This window comes from Dendrobates tinctorius, unplaced genomic scaffold (genome assembly GCF_039654945.1).
Source record: "Dendrobates tinctorius isolate UK_male_01 unplaced genomic scaffold, ASM3965494v1 ptg000211l, whole genome shotgun sequence".
Classification (NCBI taxonomy): domain Eukaryota; kingdom Metazoa; phylum Chordata; class Amphibia; order Anura; family Dendrobatidae; genus Dendrobates; species Dendrobates tinctorius.
In genome coordinates this window covers 22,301,468-22,327,233 of record NW_027361878.1, presented here as the reverse complement: position 1 = coordinate 22,327,233, position 25,766 = coordinate 22,301,468, and the positions used below count along the sequence as shown (strand labels likewise).

The window sequence follows — 25,766 nt, the reverse complement described above, 5'->3', positions numbered from 1 at the left end:
CTGTCTTACTGCGCCATTAATGAGAGCAGGAGTGATGGGAAGGGGGCTGTACACAGATCTGTAGTGTACAGAAGGAGAAAGGATCCATGGAAGGGCACAGAAAACAGGTTATCGACAAGGAGAGAACCACATGGGGAGTAACGGCAGCAGCAGCAGCCAGGATATACACAGCTCTCACACCCAGCCTGTATTACAGGGAGGGAAAGTCACTAAAGAGAAAAATCTGACACTTGGACCGGGCTGCAAATTGCATATGAAGGGGGGGGGGGGTCTAAAAGGGAAGATTTCATATTGAAACTTAAAGCAATTTAATAACCAATGCCTTATTCAGATGTCAGTATGTTTTCTCATAAGTTAGATGAAACTTGGACAATTTTTATTTTGGTTTTGGATCAGTTTTTCAGCAGTTTTGACCAGTGTTGCAGTTGTTTTTTTCTTCCATTAATGACTTTTTATTCACAAAACATAAAAGGACAGCTACAGGGGTTGGACAAAATAATGGAAACACCTAACGTTTTGGCATCATAATCTTCGAACATGTTATAAACATGCAAACCGTGACATGTGGTAATGTTTTGTAGTTGATTATTTGTGTTATGTGTATGTAAATTAACTGTTTGTTTTGCAGAATTGTAAGAACATTGATGAGAACCTGATACCAATGGCAGACCTCTCGGATTTTCAAAGAGGCCAAATTGTTGGTGCTCGTATGGCAGGCGCTAGTGTAACAGAAAGCGCCCGAATGCTTGGCGTGTCAAGAGGTACTGTCTGCAAAGTAATGACTGCGTTTGAAAGAGAAGGAAAAACGTCCGCAGCAAAGCACAGGTCCGGCCGAAAGTCGAAGTTGACAGAGAGACCGTCGGATTCTAAAGCGAATTGTCAGAGAGGATCGCAAGACCACGGCTCCGAAAATCACTGCTGAGCTCAATGAACACCTACAGAACCCAGTTTCCACGAAAACTGTTCGTCGGGAGCTGCACAAATCCGGATTCCACGGAAGAGCTGCAATTAGAAAACCGCTGCTCTCAATGACAAATGTTCCCAAGCGTTTAGAGTGGTGTAGAAACCTCCAGAATCGGTCCCTCGAGTAGTGGAAACATTTGATATTTCTCATACGAATCATCGTTTACCCTATTTCCGACCTCCGGCCGAGTGTACGTTTGGAGACAGCCGAAAGAAGCATTCCATCTAGACTGCCTTCTCCCAACCGTACAACATGGCGGAGGTTCTGTGATGATCTGGGGTGCTATTTCATGGAGATCCGCCGGGCCAATGATATCCCTTCATGGAAGAATTAACAGCCGCGATATTATTTAGGCATTTTGGGCGACCAAGTGCATCCTATGGTTCAAGCACTGTTCCCGGAGGGGAGCTCCATCTTTCAGGATGATAATGCACCAATTCATACAGCTAGAATCATTAAAGCATGGCACGAGGAACATTGTAATGAAGTTGAGCATCTCATCTGGCCCCCACAATCCCCAGACCTCCACATTATTGAGCATTTATGGTTGATTTTAGAGATTCAAGTTAGACGTCAATTTCCGCCGCCATCGTCGCTCAAAGAACTGGAGGGTGTTTTACCTGAAGAATGGGCTACAATTCCTTTGGAAACAATTCACACCTTGTATGAATCCATACCTCGGAGAATTGAGGCTGTAATCGCCGCAAAAGGTGGACCTACACCATATTAAACTAACTTTTGTTGATGTTTCCAGGTGTTTCCATTATTTTATCCAACCCCTGTATGTGAAGAGCTTTGTAAACTGGGTGCGTGCTTTACAGAGAAAAACGGATTTAGAACATGTAGGTGAGGACTAATGGTAAAAACTAATCCCTAAAACTCGTTATTTTTTCCCATGTCAAAGTCTTTAAAATCCTAAACATTCATTTTTTTTTTTTTATGCAATTAAACTTTTTATTTTTTTTTAAAGAAATTTAGCTCCTCCTAAACCCGTTCTTGATAAACGGCTGCTGATGGCTGTGGGCAGCACGGATTAATGAAAAATAAAGTGAGGGCCATATTTATGGAGGGAATAACGGCAAAATGAGGAATCCATCATCTGCCCATCAAATGAGAGGGGGAATTTAATGCCTTCGCCTCGGCTTCTATGAGCGAGTCCGTGTCAGCGCAGATCACTGCCAGGGGGACCAGACTGCACAGGCAGGGGGGACGCAGAGCGCACAGCCATAAATTAGCCGGCTTATAACAGAGGGCACGGAGAACTGGAAGCCAGATAAATGGGAGAGGAGACGGGTGCTAATTAAATAGGATTTGGGATCTGCCCACCTCCCATAGCGAGGAGACAGGAGCACGGGTAAATTAAGGCACATTGCTTCTCGTCTGCCACAATAGATAATACATATTAATCAGCTGCCGGATTTATTATTTCTAGAGCAGCTTCCTATAACACACACAATAAAAAAAAAAAAAAAAAATTAAAATTAAGGACGAACAAAGATCAAGTATAGCAAATCCACATGGTGGTTAAAGGGCATTTATACAATGTGGTGCTGCTGTGGCACTGACATCAGACGACTGCTAAAGGTTACAGGGACAGAACGTTAGAGCGAATGGTATATGTGAACCCCCACCGATCCATCGTGTACCCCCAGAATCGGGAGCACATTTCTGCCTCCGTCATGTCGCCAGAAACAAAGCCCCATTCAGATCACCAAGCAAGGGATGACAAGAGGGCTCCCTGCAGGCGGAAAAAAAGAATGCAGCTTATAATAATTCCTCTATTTAAAATGTTTCTTTGTACAGTGGTATCAGAGAATTTTTAAGAATTTTCAATACCTTTTATGTTCACTATCTAGCAATTGTATTGCACCAGTAAGAGAGGCTGATAGTTCAGCGTGGGACGCAGACGGAACTATTATTTAATGATGCAATCTATTTTTCCACCGATCGTTCTGTTACCTTCTTGATACGGAAAACTATCAAATTATTCGTGGTAAAGACTACTAAGAGTGGATCCCATTTAAATAAAAAAACAGATCTAGGGTTAGCAAAAAAAAAAAAAAAAAAAAAAAAGGGTATTTTTAATTTCCAAAAACGATGCCACTCTTGTGTATAGGCAGCATCTGGTATTGCAGACGCCCATTTTCTTTATTAGGGCGAGACCCCACGCCGAGGGCTATGGGTACGTTCACACGTTGTGATGGCAGGAAAAACCTGCGTACTGCAAGTGCATTTTTTTTTCCCAGTATTTTTCACATGGATGTATTTCATAGTACTGCCTCGTTTTTACCAGAAAGATTTGTGATTTTTTTTTTTTTGTTTTTGCATGCAAAAATAATGCCGCACTAATGGTGAAAATGGACACAGACCAAAAATGAATGAAAAGTGAAGAGAAAAAAAACTTCTCAAATCAGGCCCAGGTGCGGTTTTCTAGATGCAGATTGGAAAGTATCTCTAAATGCAAAGAAGCGCCGGAGTCCGAGACTCCCAAACCATACATCAAATGCTTCATAGGGGGGGCCGGGGAAGAGTCGTCGGTGGCCTTGCATCCATCATTGTTGGAATTTATCTATCCAAGGTCTTTTTATGTCTCCTCCTCGGAGTAGAGAAACATGTTTCAGGTTATCCCTGAAAAAATATTAGGTGTTGAGTTAATAAAATATTATAGAACCTGCAATACATGTAGATTTATCTGCAGATTTTTTTGGGCTCTACAGCAAAGTGTGTGTAATATATATATATATATAGTATTTTACATCTACATACATAATTATATATTTATTTTTTTACGGGAACTGGGTGTAAGTGCATAGCCAGACATTCCGGCAATGATGCAGTTAAAGCCACATAAAAAAAAAAAAAAAAAGAAAAGAAAGATACATGGTTTCCAATGCCGCTGCAGTTTTTATACACAAAATATGTAAACTAAACTGTAAAAATGATGCAGGCACATGGAAAGCCACAGCAAAAAGCGAGGGTTTGACACAATGTCCACATGGCATCTTTTTGCTGAATTTTTGGAGCGGAAATTGCAAGTTTTTGACAGATCCTTACACATTTGAAGGCGGATTTGGAGAGCTTCCGTTCAGTTTTTGCTCCAAAATCTATGTGCACATAGTCGTAACAGCAAATGTTTAAATATTCCCTGAGGATCCGGAGTAAGGTCTAATTCACATGTCCAGGTTTCAAGCATACAAGACATGGCTGCCATCAGAGTGCGGTCCATTAATATTCAAGCAGAAGAGTTTGATCCAATTCATGGCGCAAACTCAGCCTTGGAAAAAGAGCTGTAGGATACAAAGCAGAAAGAAAACTTCTTTTTTTTTTTGGGGGGGGGGGGAATTAAAAAAATAAATAAAAAAACTGCATGTGTGAATCAAGCCTTTCAGCCTATTATGGCCTAGAGCTGCATGCACAATTCTGCCGACTTCTGCTGCAATCCGATGCCGATATGTGCACAGATACTACCGGAAAGTCATGTAAACACGGACTCATTTTTTGCTGAATTTTCGGAGCAGAAACGCAAAGTTTTTTTTGAGATTTGGAGACTTTTCATTTAGTTTCTACTCCAAAAACTCCTGCCTAAGGGTAGGTGCACCAGATAATTTTCTTTACATCCGAGAAAAACAGTCCAATGACTTGCATCAGTTTTGGTGGTACAGAAAAAAAATAATGCACAGCCCCGCCGAATATCAGGGCGGTGGAATCGGAGGCCATTTTGGTGGAGTCGGAGTCATGGAAATTGAGGGGTCGGAGTCAGAGGTTTGGCTTACCGACTCCGCAGCCCTGCTAAATATCATGGGTATGAGTGACATCTGTGAAAACCAGTGGTCCGATGTAATCAGTGTGCACGAGCCCCAAGGGTTCGCTCTCCCTTCACCTGTTCTCCAGCAGTCATCCATTTCTAAAACCAAAAACTCTCCTCTTTCCTGGAGTTTTGGAAACCTGAAGAATCTTTTTGCTAGCACGATCTTATATTTGGTCATTTTCTGAGTGTTTTTTCAAACTTTATCAATTCTTAAAATACATGAGAAAACGCTGTTTTAAAAAAAAATCTGTTATATACAACCCCAGGCTAACTTTGTGGGGGGTTTTTTCTCCACTTTTGTTGTTAAAGTGGAGAAAAGAAAAAAAAACCCCACAAAGTTAGCCTGGGGTTGTATTCAACAGATTTTTTTTTTTTTTTAAACAGAGTTTCCTCATGTATTTTAAGAATTGAGAATGTTCCTGGTGGAAAATGTCTGACGAACGAACATGGCGATTCTTACAAATGCTCAGCGGCTTTTAAACGCCGGAACGTGAGGATAAGAGACCGCAAAACAAAGTCAGACCACATACAGGGGCGCACGGACGGATGGCGGCACGTTCTCAGTTCTAATGATAGAGTCAGACCCCGACATAATGGAGATGTTATTATCATTCGTCAGCGGCTTCATTAGCATTAAAAACAGACTAATGTCAGCGGGAACGAGGTGCACCTGCCGTCTGTACACCCCATCACCAGGCACTGAGCGCGGCGTGCCAAGCCACTTGTCACAGATGTATTGGTGACAGCCATTATATATCAGACATTACTTACAGTATGGGATGTCTCCGCTCCATGGCGGAGATACTGTACACCGGGCCGAGTCTTCATTTTTCCTTCCTCCGAGTGCAGTCTTATATTCCAGCTACACAGGGCTAATTTATTTCACCCACATGTCATCCCCTTCCACCCTCCGACTGCTCTTCCTGGCAGTCAATCACATTCTCATCCTTCTCAGGGTCAAAGGCAATTTTATTTTAAAAGACTTTTCTGGATTTAGCTCATAAATGAGTAAGAAAAAAAAAAAAGATAGGAAACACTGTGTTCTATCCAACTCAAGTCCTCCAGTCACTCCTGGGCTCTGTGCACACAGCGGTCAGGCTTTTCATCGGCGTTATAGGCTCTCGCTCACTCCAGCGATCTGTTTGGATTCCACCGACCCAACATTTATTAGCTACTCCATCAATAGGGAATATGACTAGCCAGAATATTGTGGAGCGGTAGGATCCTTCCCTCACAATCGAATGGACTATGTATTGTTAAAGATAACCCAAGGCCAAGTTCACATATTGTGCATTCCAGGGCTGTGGAGTCAGTAAGCCAAACCTCTGACTCCTCAATTTCCATGACACCGACTCCACCAAAATGGGCTCCGATTCCGACTCCACAGCCTTGGTGTATTCGGTGCAGATTTTCATGCAGAAAGATCCACATTGTAATACATTATCAGCTATGGATGAGATTTCAGAAAATCTCATTTATACATTGCAGATAGGACTTGTGGAACAGTGTCAATTCTTTGCACGGTTTCAGGGTGAAAGATGCCCCAAATTCTGTACATAACATACAAAGATTTTGTTGGCGATACGATGCAAATAAGTAGTTCAGGAACTTCATCTAAATAGGAACGGCGATATCAACGGGGACAAGATACAGAAAGGGCTCATCCGGATGGCCGGTGCTTGGTACCTGTGATAGTCTTTGCGACTGTTCACATTTTTTGCAGAACGAGCAGTCCATGCTAAATCACAGACATGTCCAATACTGATCTGTCAGCGCAAACTTGGCAATGCAAGTACATGGATCAATTTACAAAAAAAAAATGCATCTTGTTTCATCAGTTTAGTCCAACTTTCCTCCTACTAACTATCTGATTTTCATGGACTAGTTGATAGTAGGACGAAAGATGGACTAAATTGATGAAACAAGATGCATTTTTCTCGCACATAAAAAAATTGATGTCTGAATGAGACATTGGAGTGAATTTTTATCTATAATTATATCTTACAAAGTAAAACACAATTATTCTTTTTAACGAAATTCCACTGTGTGCTGCCTTTCAGATTAGACTGCCAATATTGGCTAGGGCCAGACAGGGGGAGTTGCATAAAATATATATATATATATATATATATATATATATATATATATATATATATATATATTTATTTGTTGGTAAAAAAAAAACTGTAAGGGTTAATAAATATATCTATCACAATATTTTAACCCCTTTACCCCCCCAAGGGTGGTTTACACGTTAATGACCGGGCCAATTTTTACAATTCTGACCACTGTCCCTTTATGAGGTCATAACTCTGAAACTCTTCCATGGATCCCGGTGATTCTGACCTTGTTTTCTCGTGACATATTGTACTTCATGTTAGTGGTAAAATTTCATCAAAATAACTTGCGTTTATTTGTGAAAAAAACGGAAATTTGGCAAAAAACTTTGAAAATTTCGCAATTTTCCAACTATTTTTATGGCCTTAAATCACAGAGATACGGCACACAAAAAACTTGATAACTAACATTTCCCACATGTTTACTTTACATCAGAACCAAAATTTTTTTTGTTAGGACGTTATAAGGGTTAAAAGTTGACCAGCGATTTCTCATTTTTACAACACCATTTTATTTTTACCGACCACATCACATTTGAAGCCACTTTGAGGGGTCTATATGATAGAAAATACCCAAAAGTGACACCATTCTAAAAACTGCACCCCTTAAGGTGCTCAAAACCACATTCAAGAAGTTTATTAACCCTTCAGGTGCTTCACAGGGATTTTTTTTAAATGTTTAAAAGAAAATGAACATTTAACTTTTTTTTCACAAAAAAAATTACTTCAGGTCCAATTTTTATTTTACCAAGAGTAACAGGAGAAATTGGACTGCAAAAGTTATTGTGCAATTTGTCCTGAGTACGCTGATACCTGATATGTGTGGGGGGAACCACTGTTTGGGCGCATGGCAGAGCTCAGAAGGGAAGGAGCGCCGTTTGACTTTTTCAACGCAGAATTGGCTGGAATTGAGATCAGACGCCATGTCACGTTTGGAGAGCCCCTGATGTACCTAAACAGTGGAAACCCCCAATTATAACTCCAACCCGAAGCCCCAACACACCCCTAACCCTAATCTCAGCCCTAACCCTAGCCCTAATAGGAAAATGGAAACACATTTTCTTTTAGTTTTATTATTTTTCCCTAACTAAGGGGGTGATAACGGGGGGTTTGATTTACGATTTATGGCGGTTTTTATGTTTGGCGGCTGTCGCACGCTAAAAGACGCTTTTTATTGTAAAAATAGTTTTTGCATCACCACATATTAAGAGCTATAATTTTTCCGTATTTTGACCCACAGAGTCATGTGAGGTCTTATTTTTTGCGGGACGAGTTGACGTTTTTATTGGTACCATTTTCAGGCACGTGACATTTTTTGATCGCTTTTTATTCCGATTTTTGGGACGCAGAATGAACAAAAACCAGCGTTTCAGGACTTTCTTTTGGGGGGGCGCATTTACACCGTTCTGCGTGCGATAAAATTCATAAAGCCCTTTTATTCTTCAGGTCTGTACGGTTACAGCGATACCTCATTTAGGTTTTTTTATGTTTTGGCGGTTTTATGCAATGAAAACTATTTTATATAAAAAAATTATTTTTGCATCGCTTTATTCTGCGAGCTATAACTTTTATTTTTTCGCTGATGACGCTGTATGGCGGCTCGTTTTTTGTGGGACAAGATGACGTTTTCAGCGGTACCATGGATATTTATATGCGTCTTTTTGATCGCGCGTTATTGCAATTTTTGTTTGGCGGTATGATCCACTGGTCAACAGCATTTTTGGTGCCAAAGATATTTCATCGAATTTAGGGTATTTTTGGGGTGCTGATTCTGAATATGTCATCAGTTTTGCCAGATTGGCTCAAGTTTTTGAGATTTTTGGTATCTTATTTATAGCACTTGTTGGTAAATGCGACGCATCATCTCATTAATTTCTTTGGATTAGTACTTGAACTGAGCAGTTCTCAATATAGTTTTGTGTTAATTAGTGTTCTAAAAGTTTGTTCATAGCTTGATTTTTGCACTAACTTTATGTTGTTGTCTGTTTTCCAGTGAAAAGCATGAACTCATCAAGAAGAAGTTGTCTTAACGATCCAGACTCATTCTGTTACATTTGTGGTGAATACACACTGCCAAAACATAGAAGAAACATAACAGACTTCGTAAAAAAAGTGTATTTTGCCTATTTTGGGGTTATGCTTGGGGACCAAGACAAGTTTTGGGCACCACACATAGTGTGCAAAGCATGTATCGAATTATTACGAAAATGGAGCAAAGGACAAAGAAAAAGCTTCAAATTTGGTGTTCCAATGGTGTGGAGAGAGCCAAAAAATCATCATGATGACTGTTATTTATGGTAAACACAGGTACAGGCACATCTTCACAATGAGGGACAGGCCTTCTTGCAGATTCCATGTTACTCCCATTTTCGTTTCTTATGCTTATTGAATCCTTGCACTTGCACTGCACAGAAATAACAGTCATCATGATGATTTTTTGGCTCTCTCCACACCATTGGAACACCAAATTTGAAGCTTTTTCTTTGTCCTTTGCTCCATTTTCGTAATAATTCGATACATGCTTTGCACACTATGTGTGGTGCCCAAAACTTGTCTTGGTCCCCAAGCATAACCCCAAAATAGGCAAAATACACTTTTTTTACGAAGTGTGTTATGTTTCTTCTATGTTTTGGCAGTGTATATTCACCACAAATGTAACAGAATGAGTCTGGATCGTTAAGACAACTTCTTCATGATGAGTTCATGCTTTTCACTGGAAAACAGACAACAACATAAAGTTAGTGCAAAAATCAAGCTATGAACAAACTTTTAGAACACTAATTAACACAAAACTATATTGAGAACTGCTCAGTTCAAGTACTAATCCAAAGAAATTAATGAGATGATGCGTCGCATTTACCAACAAGTGCTATAAATAAGATACCAAAAATCTCAAAAACTTGAGCCAATCTGGCAAAACTGATGACATATTCAGAATCAGCACCCCAAAAATACCCCAAATTCATTAAAATATTTTGGACACCAGAAAAAAAATTTTTTTTCGTTGACCTGTGTATAATAAATCATTTATTTTTTGCTTCGTGCTTTATTTTTATTTTTTAAGGGGTTCGCTAAAGGGGTTAACTAATGGGACAGTTTTATAGGACAGGTCGTTACAGACGCGGTGATACCTAATATGTGTACTTTTTATTTATTTTATTTTTTTTTCTCCAAAAAATGGATTTAATGGGGGAATTTATTTTTTCTAATTTATTTGGCGATTTTTTTTTTTAACTTTATTACATAGTCCCAGGTGGGACATCACTGTCCTGTGACAGATCGCTGATCTGTCACATCACGATCTGTCACAGGCACTACTGCAGACTTCCTCATGCCTGCGCTTTGCAGGCACTGAGGAAGCCAGCTCCCTGCAGGCCCCCGTTGCCATCTTGGATTCGGGGGCCTGTAGGGAAAGAGACCCCCGCAGCAGCGCTGCACATTGCGCTGCCGTGGGGGGCTCAGGGAAGCACGGAGGGAGCCCCCTCCCTGCCGATGCTTCCCTTTAACCCCCGATACACTGCGATCATGTTTGATCGCGGTGTGCAAGGGGTTAACGTGTCGGGGGCGGTCCGTGACCGCCCCTGACACATTGTGCCGGGTGTCAGCTGTGATAATTAGCTGACACCCGGCCGCGATCAGTGGCGCTCACCACGTGGTCGCCGCTTATCGCTGAGACGTACTATCCCGTCCATGGGCATAGGGGCCCGGGTCCCATGGACGGGATAGTACGTCTGATGTCAGGAAGGGGTTAAGAAAGGAATGGATGCTTTTCTTGTGAGTAACAGTATAGAAGGTAACGAATAACAGAATATTATAGGTAGATGGTTGACCCAGCTTAGGGGAAGGAATTTTTTTCCCTGTGGAGAAAATTGGCTTCTACTCTGGGTTTTTTGCCTTCCCTAACAATGCAGAACAGCGATCTGTCACAGGCATAGAAACAGACTTCCTCATGCTTGTGCTTTGCAGGCACTGAGGAAGTCAGCTCCCTACAGGCCCCCGTCGCCATCTTTGTTCCGGGGACCTGCAGAGAAGGAGACCCCCGCAGTAGCGCTGCTCATTGCGCTGCTGTGGGGGGCTCAGGGAAGCATGGAGGGAGCCCCCTCCCTGCCGATGCTTCCATTTAACCCCCGATACACCGCAATCGTGTTTGATTGCGGTGTGCGAGGGGGTTAATGTGTCGGGGGCGGTCCGTGACCGCCCCTGACACATAGTGCCGGGTGTCAGCTGTGATAATCAGCTGACACCCGGCCGCGATCAGCTGCGCTCCCTCCGTGAGCGCAGCTGATCGTGCTAGACGTACTATCCCGTCCATGGGCATAGGGGCCCGGGTCCCATGGACGGGACAGTACGTCTGATGTCAGAAAGGGGTTAAAGATGTACACTGTCTTTTTTTCAGTTACTCCATAACTCGCATGAAAGGAGGTTCTAAGAGTGTAAAAAACAAACATGGTCTGCAAAGGGGTTGTATGGCCTTACGCTACAAGTATGGAATACTATAAGTGACTGCAGACTTGTGAATCCTCACAGCGCAAACATGCACAGCCTCGCTCAATGCAACTGAATTCAGCAAGGCTGGACAAGTCTAGTGGGACTGTGGCCGGGAGTGTGAAAATCTCATACATGTGAGACCGCCTGCTGTTGGCGCCAGCACCAGACAATGCTTGCCAGGCATGGTGAGGACTAACAAGTCTGCAGGCACACAAAGTGACTGCAGACTTGTAGTGTAAGGCCAGACAACCTTTAATGCGGTTTCAGGTGTTTGGAATCTGCTAATTTATTTATGCAGTCAAAATGAAAGGAAATGCAAAAATTATAAAAGGAAGATTCAGGGAAAACACCACCTTGAATCGTCTTCTGCTTCAAAAACTGAATGGGTCGCCCGGCCTCTAAGACACACGCTTAGACCGGGCATCCTTTTGACTAGATAACCCAAATGTATTAGGCTAAGTGCACACGTTGCAGAAAATTTCTGCACAAAAACCTGAATCCCTTCCCAGAAACCGCACCTATTTTTCTGCGGCGGTTTTTGTGCGTTTTTTGCGCTGTTTTGATGCGTTTTTGATGCGTTTTTTACCGCAGCGGTTTCTAAAAGCATGGGAGAAGCCTAAACCGCGGAAAAAAACGCAAAATTAATGTGCATGCTGCGGTTTTTACCACGATGCGGTTTTTTCGCGGTAAAAAACGCATCAATGTGCACAAAAAGTGCAAAATGCATAGAAATGACTGTGCACCTTATTTTTAGCAGTTTTATAGCGGTTTTATAGTGAAAACCGCGGTAAAAACCGCTAAAAAAAACGCTGTGTGTGAACACAGCCTTAAGCCAATTCAATCAATGTGCCGCAACTATGCCTCTTGTCGCAGGCCTCAGAGACGTGCTTGCATTTCCTTTGTGTCGCACTCTGAGGGCGTCGTGCACCATCCAGGCACCGGCTCTATAGACAATACGCTGTAGACGCAGCTTGCAAGCGGCAACAGAGGCCTGCATCAGGAAGGTAACGATATCCCTACCATGCCCAGAAGGAGCACGTGCGGTCACCTTTATCACTTTTACAATTTGGGTTCATAAAATTACTCTGTAATCAATATCAAACAGAAAAATAAAAAACAAAACGCATAAAGCCCCGCAGCGCAGTACTAATTTGTGATGGTCTAGGACTAATTTTGCATTTGCTACAGTGAGGATTTTCTGCGAGGCTTATCGTAGACGGCTAACACAAAGCTCTGTGGGTTATCTGGGCAGGAATGCGGCATGAGCCAGGTGAGGCCGGTGGGAGCTGTAAACACGCGCTCGGATCTTTGGGTTATGCTCACCTGTGTGTAATATATTTGTCACGACTGTTACTTTCTATGGAGACTATAGTCAAAACTACTGATAAGCGAGTGCAAACATTAAACTCACTGTGCCAAGAAAGATCAGATGAGCAAAAGCAGAAACCACCAAAGATCTGAGCTGACGATCCTACAAGTAGTGGAAGAAAAACTAAAAATCTGCATTACAAAAACAGCATTGTGGTTTTAACTGGTGCTCTGTACCTCTTGATTTTCTGTATGGTCGCGCTGCAGGGGGGGGGGGGTTTATGTTCAGACTAGATGGAGGTCCGATGCTATCGCATCGGGAGGGCGGCAATGCCACGATGGGGGCAGGCTTTGCAGTGTTGAGAATCTCTCCCCCCATGTGCTCACCCACCTATCCACTCTCTCTTTCCCCATGTGCTGACTTCTCCCGTCTGTGCTCTCTTCTTTGACCTGTCTATACCACAGCTCCTGGGCAAGGGAGGAAGCAAAAGACAATACTGACATTACAGCAAGAGATCGCAGAGGATACATTTTGTGAGGTAAAAACAGGATTTTTGGGTTGCTTACCGTAAAATCTGTTTCTCGGAGCCTTCATTGGGGGACACAGAGACCTTGGGTGTATGCTGCTGCCACTAGGAGGCTGACACTATGCACAAAAAAAGGTTAGCTCCTCCTCCGCAGTGTACACCCCACCGACCGGCAGAGAATTCCTCAGTTAGTGAGAAAGCAGTAGGAGAAGTAACAGAATAGGTTGACAACATAAACAACTCAACTGTAACCATTCAACCAAAGTAAGAACAGGAGCTGTAAAACATGGGAGGGTGCTGTGTCCCCCAATGAAGGCTCCAAGAAACAGATTTTACGGTAAGCAACCCAAAAATCCTGTTTTCTCGTTCGCCTTATTGGGGGACACAGAGACCTTGGGACGTCCCAAAGCAGTCCCTGGGGTGGGAAACAAACTTCCATCAGGCCAGCGGACTCACCACCGCGGCCTGCAGAATCCGTCTACCTAGGCTGGCGTCCGCCGAAGTGTAGGTGTGGACTCTGTAGAATTTCACAAACGTGTGAACAGATGACCATGTTGCAGCTTTGCAAAGCTGCAGTGCGGAAGCTCTGTGGCGCACCGCCCAGGAGGCACCCACTGCTCGAGTAGAGTGGGCCCTGATACCCGGAGGGGCTCCGCGACGCTTAACACGGTAGGCTTCCAGGATAGCCGATCTGATCCAGCGAGCAATGGTGGCTTTTGACGCCGGGTGACCTTTCCGCGCTCCATCAGGGATAATGAAAAGAGACTCTGTCTTTCGCAAGGAAGTCGTCCTAGACAGACTCTTACCGCCCTAACCAGGTCCAGCTTGTTCAAGGACCGCTCTCGGGGATGAGTTGGATTCGGACAAAAGGACGGTAGCACGATATCCTCGTTGAGGTGAAACGAGGACACCACCTTCGGAAGGAACGAGGGCGGAGGCCGCAGAACTACCTTATCCAGGTGGAGAACCAGAAAGGGAGAGCGGCACGAAAGAGCTGCCAATTCCGACACGCGCCGGACGGAGGTGATGGCCACCAGAAAGGCTACCTTCCAAGAAAGGAGAGAAAGGGAAATATCCCTGAGGGGTTCAAAGGGCGGACCTTGCAGAACCTCAAGAACCAGATTAAGATCCCATGGATCCACGGGCGCCCGGTACGGCGGGACCGTGTGAGCCACGCCCTGAAGAAAGGTCTTAACCTGAGGACGGGAAGCCAACGTTTTCTGAAACAGAATGGACAGCGCCGAAACTTGACCCTTCAGGGAACTGAGGGCAAGCCCCGCATCCAATCCTGCCTGAAGAAACGCTAGGACTGAAGGGAGCGAAAAGGACATGGGCGCGACGTCATTGGTCTCACACCATAGGCCTTCCAAGTACGGTAGCAAATCTTGGAAGATGATGGCTTTCTGGCTCGGATCATGGTCTGAATTACGTGGTCGGAAAATCCTGCTCGTCTCAGAACCTCGGTCTCAACAGCCACGCCGTTAAATTGAGCGGCCGAGAATTGGGGTGGCAAATCGGACCCTGAGACAGCAGATCTGTTCTGTCTGGAAGCTTCCAGGGGGCGTCCGCGAGAAGGTTGACAATGTCCGCGAACCAAGACCTTCTGGGCCAATTCGGGGCGATGAGAATGACCGGAAGTCCTTCTGCCTTGATCTTCTTCAACAGCTTGGGAAGAAGAGGCAGAGGAGGGAACAGGTAGGGAAGTTCGAACTGGGACCAAGGAACAGCCAGGGCGTCGGCGCCCACTGCCAGAGGGTCCCGAGACCTGGACACGAATTGTGGGACTTTCCTGTTGAGGCGAGACGCCATGAGGTCTACATCCGGGGTTCCCCACCGAAGGCAGAGCAGATGAAACACTTCCGGATGTAGGGACCATTCTCCCGCCGCGAGACCCTCGCGGCTGAGAAAATCGGCGGCCCAGTTGTCTACGCCGGGAATGTGAACCGCGGAAATTGTCGGAACGGAAATCTCTGCCCAACGAAGAATCTTGGACACCTCCGCCAGGGCTGAGACACTCGGTGTTCCCCCTTGGCGGTTGACATATGCCACCGCTGTGGCGTTGTCTGTCTGAATCCGTACCGGCAGTCCCTTGAGGAGCCTTTCCCAGTGGACCAGAGCAAGATGGATCGCTCGAATCTCCAGAACGTTGATCGGCAGCGCTGATTCCCGATCCGACCATCGACCCTGAACAGTGTGGTTGCGTTACACAGCACCCCAACCGAGGAGACTGGCATCTGTGGTTACTATCTGCCAGTGAAAGGGAAGGAAGGATCGACCCGATAGAATGAGAGGTGACGACAACCACCAGTTGAGAGACCGCTTGATCCGGTAAGAAAGATGGACAGGGCGATCCAGGGACCGAGGCGACCTGTTCCACTTCGACAGAATGGCCTGCTGGAGAGGCCTGGCGTGAAATTGGGCAAAGGGAACTGCCTCTATCGCCGCCACCATCTTTCCCAGGACCCTCATGGCTGTACGGAGGGATGGGAATCGCGAGGTCTGCAGCGATCGTACTTCCTGCTGCAGAGAGAGAATCTTTTCTTGTGGGAGAAAGACCCTTGACCGACGAGTGTCGAACAGAAGACCTAGAAAGACCAGGCGTTGGGTAGGAACCAGACAGGACTTTTTCCTGTTGACGATCCACCCGAAATTGGAAAGAGTGTCCAGGACGATTGACAAACTTTGGTGAGCCTGTTGGAATGAGGGAGCCTTGATCAGAATATCGTCTAGGTACGGGAAAAGAACGAGGCCTCTGACTCTCAACAAAGCCATCAACGCAGCCATGATCTTCGTGAAGACTCTGGGAGCGGTGGCAAGACCGAAGGGCAGTGCGACAAACTGGTAGTGGTGCTGTCGAATCGCAAAGCGCAGGAACTACTGATGTCCGGAGAAAATTGGAACATGTAAATAGGCATCTTGGATGTCTATTGAGCACATGAATTCCTGCTCCTCCATGGAGGCGATGACCGAGCGAAGCGACTCCATGCGGAAGTGGCGAAGGCGGACCCTCTTGTTGAGCAGCTTGAGATCCAAGATGGGTGGAACTGCGCCGTCTTTTTTCGGCACTACAAACAGGTTCGAGTAGAACCCCGTGAAGCGCTCCGATTCGGGAACGGGCACAATCACCCCGGAACTGAGGAGAGCGGCGATAGCCGTAGAGAACCCCGGGATCAAGGCTGGATCCTTTGGAGGCCGGGATTCGAAGATACTCTATCTTGTATCCTGAGGATACGACCTCCCTGACCCAGGCGTCCTCCACGGCGGCCAGCCAAACGTCCCTTAAGGAAAGAAGTCGATCTCCCAATTGGAAAGGCCCCTCGCGTGCCCGATGATAGTCATGCTGAAGTAGACCGTCCAGATCTAGATCTGGACGGTCTGCCCTGGGAGGAGTGGGGTCGCCAGGAAGGAGTGGGTCTGAAGGAAACTTTCTTTCTCTCCTGGCGAGTCTGCGGTCTCTGTTGGCTGGAGGAGTTGTCCGCCGTATTGAAACGGCGGAAAGTCCGAAAGGGTCGAAACTGACGCCTTAGTGGGGGTCTGCGAGGCTTGGACTGAGGGAGGAGTGAACTCGTGCCTCCGGTGGCGTCCTTAATAATCTGGTCCAATTGGGACCCAAAGAGGCGCACCCCCTGAAAAGGTAGGTTAGTGAGGGACTTTTTAGAAGACAAGTCCGCTTGCCATGCCTTTAGCCAAATTGTACGTCGAATTGCAACAACGTTGCTTAACGCCTGAACTGCACAGGATGCAGCATCCAAGGAAGCGGAGAGAAGATAGTCCCCAGCATGGGAGATCTGATTGGCGAGATAGGCCAAATGCTCCGGTTGCGCCTTATCTAAGCTACCCTGCCGAAGGTCGTCTGCCCACGTGGCTATGGCCTTTGCTGCCCAGGATGAAGCAAAGATTGGACACACCGCCGCTGAAGCCGCTTCAAAGGCAGACTTCGCCAGGGATTCTATAATCCTGTCATTAGAATCCTTTTGGGACGCCACGCCTGAAACCGGGAGAACCGTGTTATTGGATAGCCTGGACACGGGCGGATCGACCGAGGGAGAGGCCGACCAGCTGTCCGTGAGCTCCTTAGCAAATGGGTAGAGTATGCCGAGACGTTTTCCTCTTTGAAAGCGTCTGGTCGGATCCTCTCTTTCCTTGGTAAAAATTTTCCCAAACTCGGAATGGAAAGGAAAAACCCTGGAGGGAGTTTCTGCCCGTCTGAACGAAACCTCCTGATCTGAGGATTTCGCAGGGGGGTCAGCAATATCGAAGGTATGATGGATCGCAGCAATGAGGTCCTGCACTGTGACCTTCATGCTTGCATCCTGGTCTGAATCCAGCTCTAAAATCCCCTCAGATGACCTGTCCGAAAGCGCTTCCCCTGACTCGGGAGAGGAGGCCCGAGAGGGAGGCTGGTGAGAAGGGCTATGCGGTGAGATGGGACTAGGAGAGGATTCCGGCTGGGAATCTTGCGACCACCGCTGGCTGATTCAGATGGAACAATTTGGGACCTGCTTGGCCCTGCTGAAGAGTCCAGGGGCAACTTATCAAGAACTGTTACCAGGGACTGAGACACCCTGGTGAGGTCTGCAACTGATTGAGATAGCGAGGAGGCCCAGCCAGGCATGGGGGGCTCACTCTCACCTGGGGCCGCAGATGGCTCCTGGACGGCGTCAGGCTGAATTGGATTGCTACAATCCAGGCAGAGGGGAGTGGACTGGCCTGAGGGAAGTTTGCGATTGCACGAAGAACATGCAAAGTACTTGACTAAAGTGCAGGGGGGGCGGTAGAGCGGGTACGATCAGACTTAGAGTTAGACATAGTGAAAAGCTGAGGTAATGCCGGAAGGTTGGGGGACAGAGGGCGGAGAAGGGTCAGTCTGCAGTGCAGAGCTACTCACGGTCCGGTGTCCCCAGAAGCGATGCTCTGCGACCTGTCAGTGGATGCAGGTCAGAGCGAAATCCGGCCGACAGAACTCCTGAAAAAACCAGCTGGAGAAGATGCTATCCAGTGAGGAGCTGGTGCCCGGCTAACAGGCTGGGAAAATGGCGCCTGCCTGAGAAAAAGCGCGCGTTCAGGAGAGGAGGGAGGGCAGAGCACCACGCAGGGTTAACAATTCACTGCCCTCTAGCCAATAACAGGCTGGGCAGGTGAAGGACAGGCGGTGGGAGGGCCTGGGAAGAGCGGGAGAGAAGCCCGCTTAGAAGAAAGGGGCGGGGGGCGTGGCCGCGACGCAGCGGTAGGCCCGAACTGAAGCCGGGGCCTAAATTAGTTGTGGCGGCCGCCTGTCAGCAGGGGGTCGGCGCGGAGGTCCGAAAAAGTGGGACGCCGCAGTAGCAAGCTGCTCCCAATGAGAAAAAACCCTGTGCTCCCTGTCCCCAGAAAGGGGGGAGGGAAGGGGGGGATGCCCAGCAACATTGAGCTGCCTATAGCCTTGTGGCGACTGCGAGCGACCGCAGCGCCTACACCCGGGGTTCCCCTGTGACCATTGAAGAGGCGACCGTCGGGAATGGGCAGCCAGGTAAATGAAAAAAAAAATACTCACCCATCCACGATCCGTTACCTGTCTGAAGAAGTCTTGCGTCTCATCCAACCGACAGGCTCTGGTAGGCGAGTGGGAGGGAGACTGGCGACAAGGACCCCTGGAGTCGCTGGCACGTCTTGGTGTCGGCGTCCGTCTGGCTGGTCCTGCCGCGGAGAACTGCAAGGATACGGGGTGGCAGTACACGCCGTACTTGCAGACTCCACGTGGGAGTACAGATGTGACTTTTCACTCTGTATCCCTCCGTAGAACCTGAAAAGGAATGACGCACGACGAGGTAGATAAGGGTCTAATAAAAGACCCGTGTCCACCTCCTACTGACACCAAGCTAAACTGAGGAATTCTCTGCCGGTCGGTGGGGTGTACACTGCGGAGGAGGAGCTAACCTTTTTTTGTGCATAGTGTCAGCCTCCTAGTGGCAGCAGCATACACCCAAGGTCTCTGTGTCCCCCAATAAGGCGAACGAGAAATATTGTTTAAAAACAGTCAGTGAAATATTTTACCTCACAAAAAGAATCTTCTGTGATCCCCTGCTGTAATGTCAGTATTGTCTTTTGCTTCCTCCCCTGCCCAGGAGCTGTGGTATGCTCTGTACATGGTCACACACAGACAATTTTTAAAATTAACTTTTGTTTGTGGGAAAACCCCTTTAATGTGACCGGCTTCCTCTGCCTGTAGAAACGTCGCGCATCTGCCGCCGGGATCAGCCAAATGATTCACTGTGCCTGTGTGGAATTCACACAGGGCATCGGTGTTCCACTAGAGGTACCGCGCAAGAGGCTGACTGAGTTTGACTGTAAGTGTGTGCGAGTGAGTGTGTGTGAGTGGTGTGTACGGCATGTAGAGTGTGTGTGTGGTGCAACGGTGTTCCGCTGGTGGTACCACCCAATAGGTTGGTACCAGCAGCAGTCCCCATATTGAGACACCCATCACATGGGTGTCCCAATATGGTGGTCGGTGAACTTCCTCCGCTTGGAATTCTGGGATACGGTGACATCTGGTCAGAACAGGAAATGAAAAAAATTACAAGGCAATTATATAAATAGAAGAGCTGCTGTAAAGAGGAGGGGAACGATAATGAACAAGAGGGGCTGGATTTAAAAAGGACAGGAGTGCAGTTCTCTGCTAGAAGCTGCAGTGGCTGTTCTCACCCTTTGGGAGGTCAGCATGCTGGGCTGCTTGTTTCTAAAGGCCCCGTTACACACAGCGATCTCGCTGGCGAGATCACTGCTTTTGTGACACATCAGCGATATCTCCAGCGAGATTGCTGTGTGTGACACCCAGCAGCGACAGGCCCCCCTGCCGGGTATCGCTGATCGTGCTGGATGGTCCTGGGCCGTCTTTTCATCGCTGGTCTCCCGCTGGCCAGCGGGAGCCAGAGATGAGCGACGCTGCAATCAAACGTAAACATCTGGTTTCTAAGAGCCACGGGGCTCTTAGAAACCTGATGTTTACCCTAGATACCAGCGTGCACTGCAGGGTGAGAGGTGGAGGCAGAGCGGCGCACAGACAGATCGGAGTAGCTCTGCCATCTTCTAATCCGATCTGTCTGTGCGCCGCTCTGCCTCCACCTCTCACCCTGCAGTGCACGCTGGTATCTAGCGTAAACATCGGGTTTTTAAGAGCCCCATGGCTCTTAGAAACCCGATGTTAGGTTGGATACCAGCTTGCTCGCTGGTCCTGATCGCTGGAGGGGTTGTCTATGTGACAGCTCACCAGCGATCAGCCTAACGATGTCCCAGCGATCCCATCCATGTCGGATCGTTGGTGGGATCGCTGGGACATCGTTATGTGTAAAGAGGCCATAACACTAATGTAACGGGGGTCGGGCAGCACGCGCCAGCCGCCTGGAGGGGGTTGGGCAGCATTCATCAGCTGTCAGGTTCACTTTAAATGACAATGTCAGAACAGTGGCACTTAAATACAATGAATGTTGGTGGAATTGCAGGTTGTTGCTCTTTTTAACCAGCATTTGGAATGCTTTTCCCTGTTGTGCAACACATTAGATGCTAAAATGAATAGTCTTTGAAAAAGAGAAAAAAAGTGAACTGCAGCAGAATGGTCTTATTCGCACTTTGCATTCAATGCCAGATCCTTTAAGTAAACTGAATGTATATACAGCATATTCAACTGGTGTTTGGTGCTCAGCAAAGAGAACATTACCATAGTCAATGCAAAAAAAGAAGAAAGACTTGCTGCACTCACCACGTTGAGAAGGATATCAAAGTTGTTTTATTTCATCTGTGCAACAAAAAACTTTGATGAGGACATGCAGGCTAAGGAGGCATGCAGGGAGTGCAAGGATGGAGCAAGTCTTTCTTTTTTTGCACTGGCTAAAATGAATGGCGTCATTCAAAACTACAACTCTTCCTTCAAAAAGACAAGCCCTCCTACAGCTATGCTGACTGAAAAAACAAACTTATTGCTATTGGAAGAAAGGGAGGAAAAAATTGGAAGCGCAAGAAAAAAAAAATATCCATAAAAAGGGAATCTGTCACCAGGTTCAGCATAATGCAGAGACAGAGACCCTGATTCCAGAGATGCGTCACTTACTAGGCTGTTTTCTGTTTTATCAGCATGAGATTATGACTAGAGGACTAATAAACCTGCTGCCAGGTACTCGTTTATATTCTTGAGCTCTGCATACTCCCCTACCACAACACTAATTGGCAGTTTTCTGCCTATGCACAGCGTACTGTACACAGAAAGCTGTCAATCAGTGGTGTTAGCGGGGTTATACAAAGCTCTGCATTCAGAGAACTGGTGGATCTGCAGCAGATAAAACAGGGGGGTTTTAGCAAAGCTGCAGCAAGCAGTCCAGTAAGTGTCACATAGCTGGAATTAGCGTCTCTGCCCCTACATCATAAAATATATAAAAACCCTGGTGACAAGGAGGAATTGTTATTACAGGAGACCTGTCAGATTCAAGCTCTCCTCTAATCGGTGGTGATAAGTATTCAATCTATGGGGCTGTAACACAAAATGCAGCATTTCTTCTTCCGTCTGACACCTCTTCAGCACACATGATAAAATGCCGTCTCTCCTCAGATTCTTGTCAAATAAAGGGAGATGGAAGACGTCAGAACAACCATGCGTATAAAGCTGCAATAAGATATGGCGCGTTACCAGCTCACAGATCAGAGACCAGCGGCTCTGCACCGGTCTAAATGATTAATGGCGCTGCTGAACAACATAGTGAGGTGCCAGCCATCCGAACCCTGCCAGGGCTTGTATCGCTGCCAGGACGGAGTACAAATGAATAAGGCAAGTATGAAAATCTACACAAAAAAAAAATTATAAAAAATTCAGGTTTCCGCAGAGGCTCCTGCATTTTTGAATAGAGCTTCAGACTGCCCTATTGCTCCTGCCAAGATTTACAAGGACAGGTTCTACCATACGGTTTTCTTACTTCTCCTTTAGTTAGGCCTCATTCAAACAATGTTTTTTTTCCATCGCTGTTTTGGATCAGATTTTCATCATTGTGTTTTCTCGTGTACAAAATATTAAAAAAAAAAAATGCAAAGCTTCTACCCATTACAATGTCAATCACTGACAGCACTCCCATGGTGTTCGTGCGCCGTCAGCGATTGCTGTCCTGTGGGTCCCGTAGACTTGCACGGGCAATTTTGATCCATTGCTCGGATCATAAACAGACAAGAGTCTGACTGACGGACATATGAACGGATCTTTAGACTAATGGCCGATTTCCATAGATAGAACACGTTCAGGAAAAAAAAACAGCTGTGTGAACGAGGCCTTACCGCTGGAGCATTTAATCAAGCGTTTCATTTTCAGGAAGAGTATCAATGTGATCTGGAGCTTGGCGGACTTTGCATCATTGTCAAAAATAAGTTACTTTCTAAGCATCAGAGCGGACGTACCCTAGTAAACCTTGGTCCCAGCCCTTGATGACCTGTCCAGCGCCCAGTGTGAAGGTGAAGGGTTGATTTCTGGGTATGCTGCTATCAAACTCTGTGCCGTCCTCCAACTTCCCCTGCAAGAAAGAGAAAGGTTACACGATATCAGCAGCATTCCTGCAGATTTAGGATATTTCAAGCAGCCAAAATAAAGATGATCTGACCAATTAGGGAGAATTTAGTAGACTGCTGACGAAGACATGGTAGTGATGAGCGAGTGTGCTCCGATGAGGTGTTATCTGAGCATGCTCGGTTGCTAACCGAGTGACTTCGGCGAGCTCGAATAATATGTTGAAGTCCTCGCGGCTGCATGTCTCGCTGCTGTTCGAGAGATGCAAAACATGCGGGGATTGCCTGTTTCTTAGTGCATATTACATCGGATAATCCACTGCAACAGCCGTGATCAGAGATGACATATATCCTGGCTGTTTAACCCTGGAAGCCATTAATCTTTTACACAACCATTTACAGTTTCCTATGCTACAGAACTGTAACGTATCCGTAAAAATCATAAGCCGTACCGACAGTCCGTATCACATGGGTTTTTATTATCTCACTGTACCGATTTCGGGGTGAAATCATAGCATGCTGCAATACACCGAATACAGTTGAGAAAAAAAAAAAAAAAAGTGAACATCTACACTCATTGTATCACATTGGTCGGAGAGCTATCAGATTTTTTTTTATCAGATGGCACTTATCCGATTTATAACCTAAAACTGGAATAAAGAAGTGTGGTTTACTATTGAAATTATCAAATGGCTGCATGGTCAGTTTCTGCAGGTAGGACTAGTGTAAAATTATGTATTAATTTAAAAAAACAAAAAAAAAAACATTATATACATTCTAAAAATGTAATCTTACAAAATGCAAAAAAAATATATAAAAATAGTGATTATTAAATATAAATATATAAAAATAGTTATTTACTAAATATATAATAGTTAAATATATAAAAATATATTTAAATATATATAAAAAAATATGTTGTATGGCTGCACTGTAACAACCTGTACTATAAAACAATCGTCTTGTGTTTGCATTAGTGTTATTCCAGCAGGACATACACATAACCAGTCACTGACCGTATATATTGAGGCTTAAGAACCTTTGCGCTTCTGGTAATCCCCACAGATCCACTTTTTGTATGGCTGACCTTTGCGTCCAAATTTTTTTTTTTTTTTTTTTAATTTTACATTATAAAAAAAATATATTTTTGTTGATGAATGCTGCAAATGTCAGGACTCGGGGTGGGGGAAGGGGAACTCATAATGCGAGAGTGGCTGCTCACTCTCCCCAGTCCCACAAGCTCGCTGCCTCGGGGTAATCCTTGACACTGATCTCTCTTTCAAACCACATATCCAAGCCCTTTCCACTTCCTACCGGCTTAAACTCAAAAATATTTCACGGATCCGTACATTCCTCAACCAAGAATCTGCAAAAACTCTAATCCATGTCCTCATCATCTCCTGCCTTGACTACTGCAACCTCATGCTCTGTGGCCTCCCCTCTAATCTATTCTTAACTCTGCTGCCCGGCATCTCCCCTCTGTCAATCCCTGCACTGGCTCCCCATTACCCAAAGACTCAATGTCAAAACATTAACCATGACATACAAAGCCATACACAACCTGAGTCCTCCATACATCCGTGACCTACTCTCCCGGTACTTTCCTGCACGCATCCTCCGATTCTCACAAGATCTCCTTCTCTACTCCCCTCTTAACTCCTCTTCCCACAATCGCATACAAGATTTCTCGAGCGCATCCCCTCTACTCTGGAACTCTCTAACACAACATATCAGACTCTCGCCTACCATCGAAACCTTCAAAGAGAACCTGAAGACCCACCTCTTCCGACAAGCCTATAACCTGCAGTAACCACCGATCCACCAAACCACTGCCCGACCAGCTCTACCCTCGCCCATCCCTTGTAGATTGTGAGCCCTCACGGGCAGGGTCCTCTCTCATCCTGTACCAGTTGTGACTTGTATTGTTTAAGATTACTGTACTTGTATGTATTATGTATACCCCTCCTCACATGTAAAGCGTCATGGAATAAATGGCGCTATAATAATAAATAATAATCCTGGTGGGTGCCCAGTTCAGGAAAGGTAATAGTGATCCCTCATCGATATTGTCCTAAAATGTGAGTGTATGAGAAAGAAGATCCAACCTCTCAGAAATGAGGGGGGGAAGAGGTATCCTTCAGTCCCCAATTCATCAAGATTGGCGTCAGTCTTGATAACGAGTGCACAGGTCTGGTCTGCCCACATTTTAAAAAGGCCAAGTACGGTGTAAAAGCATGTTTGCACAATTGCAAGTGGCAGAAAAGATTATGTTCTTAGTTTGTTTTTACCCTGGATTCTTTTCCTCCTTTGGCCTGAAGAGTTTAACGGGCATCTGCATCTATGGCGTACGCACAATGTCAGGCAGGTGCACACGAGCATCAATAAAATGGACGTTGTCCCTAGCCGATCTCAGTCTGATCTTTATCATAAGAATCAGTCAATCGCTGCTCTAGAGACATTCATTACACACTAGGAAGGACCGCCGCACATGTTTCTGACGGAAGGAACAGAAATTACATTGTCATTGACCGACTGTGCAATCAATGACTATTTCCAATTAGTTAAATTAAGAAAAAAAAAAAAAAAAAAAAAAAAAAGATGAGTAGTAAAACTTCACAGATTAGATTAGGATGATGGATTAGGGATGGCGCTTGCGCAGGGGGAAATTCTGTACATTTACGATCCCCAATGTAATTAGCATGCTTTGTGCATTTCTGGACGGTTTTGGCCTCTCTCTAACACACGTATCAGTGGCTAAAGTCGTGTGTCGTGTATGAACACTACACTTTTTTTTGCAGAGCAAATTTTTTTTTTCTCTTTTTACAGACTGGATTGTAATTCAGTTGCAAAATTCAATTTTTGTGCAGATTTTGCTTATAAACTCTGCCCTAGCTAACTCCTTATATCAGTTTCTGGCACCAGCTCCTCCATGCTCGTGCGTATCTGCTCAGTGACAAGTGGGCGGTCCTTCACTGCTGCCCATGTGACCACTGTAAACTACATTTCCCACAAGCACCTGCTTCTTCTCCAGACTGCTG

General features: G+C 45.7%; 1 protein-coding gene across 4 annotated transcripts in view; it reads right to left on the bottom strand.

Annotated features, from left to right (window-relative positions):
- The window catches only part of FKBP2 (FKBP prolyl isomerase 2), a 38,103-nt gene that overhangs the window by 2,875 nt on the left and 9,462 nt on the right, over positions 1–25,766 (bottom strand). For all 4 annotated transcript variants that reach the window (XM_073554598.1, XM_073554597.1, XM_073554600.1 and 1 more), the window contains exon 3: positions 22,624–22,736. In XM_073554598.1, the coding sequence (XP_073410699.1) occupies positions 22,624–22,736 (113 nt within the window). The remainder of the gene's footprint in view (positions 1–22,623; positions 22,737–25,766) is intronic.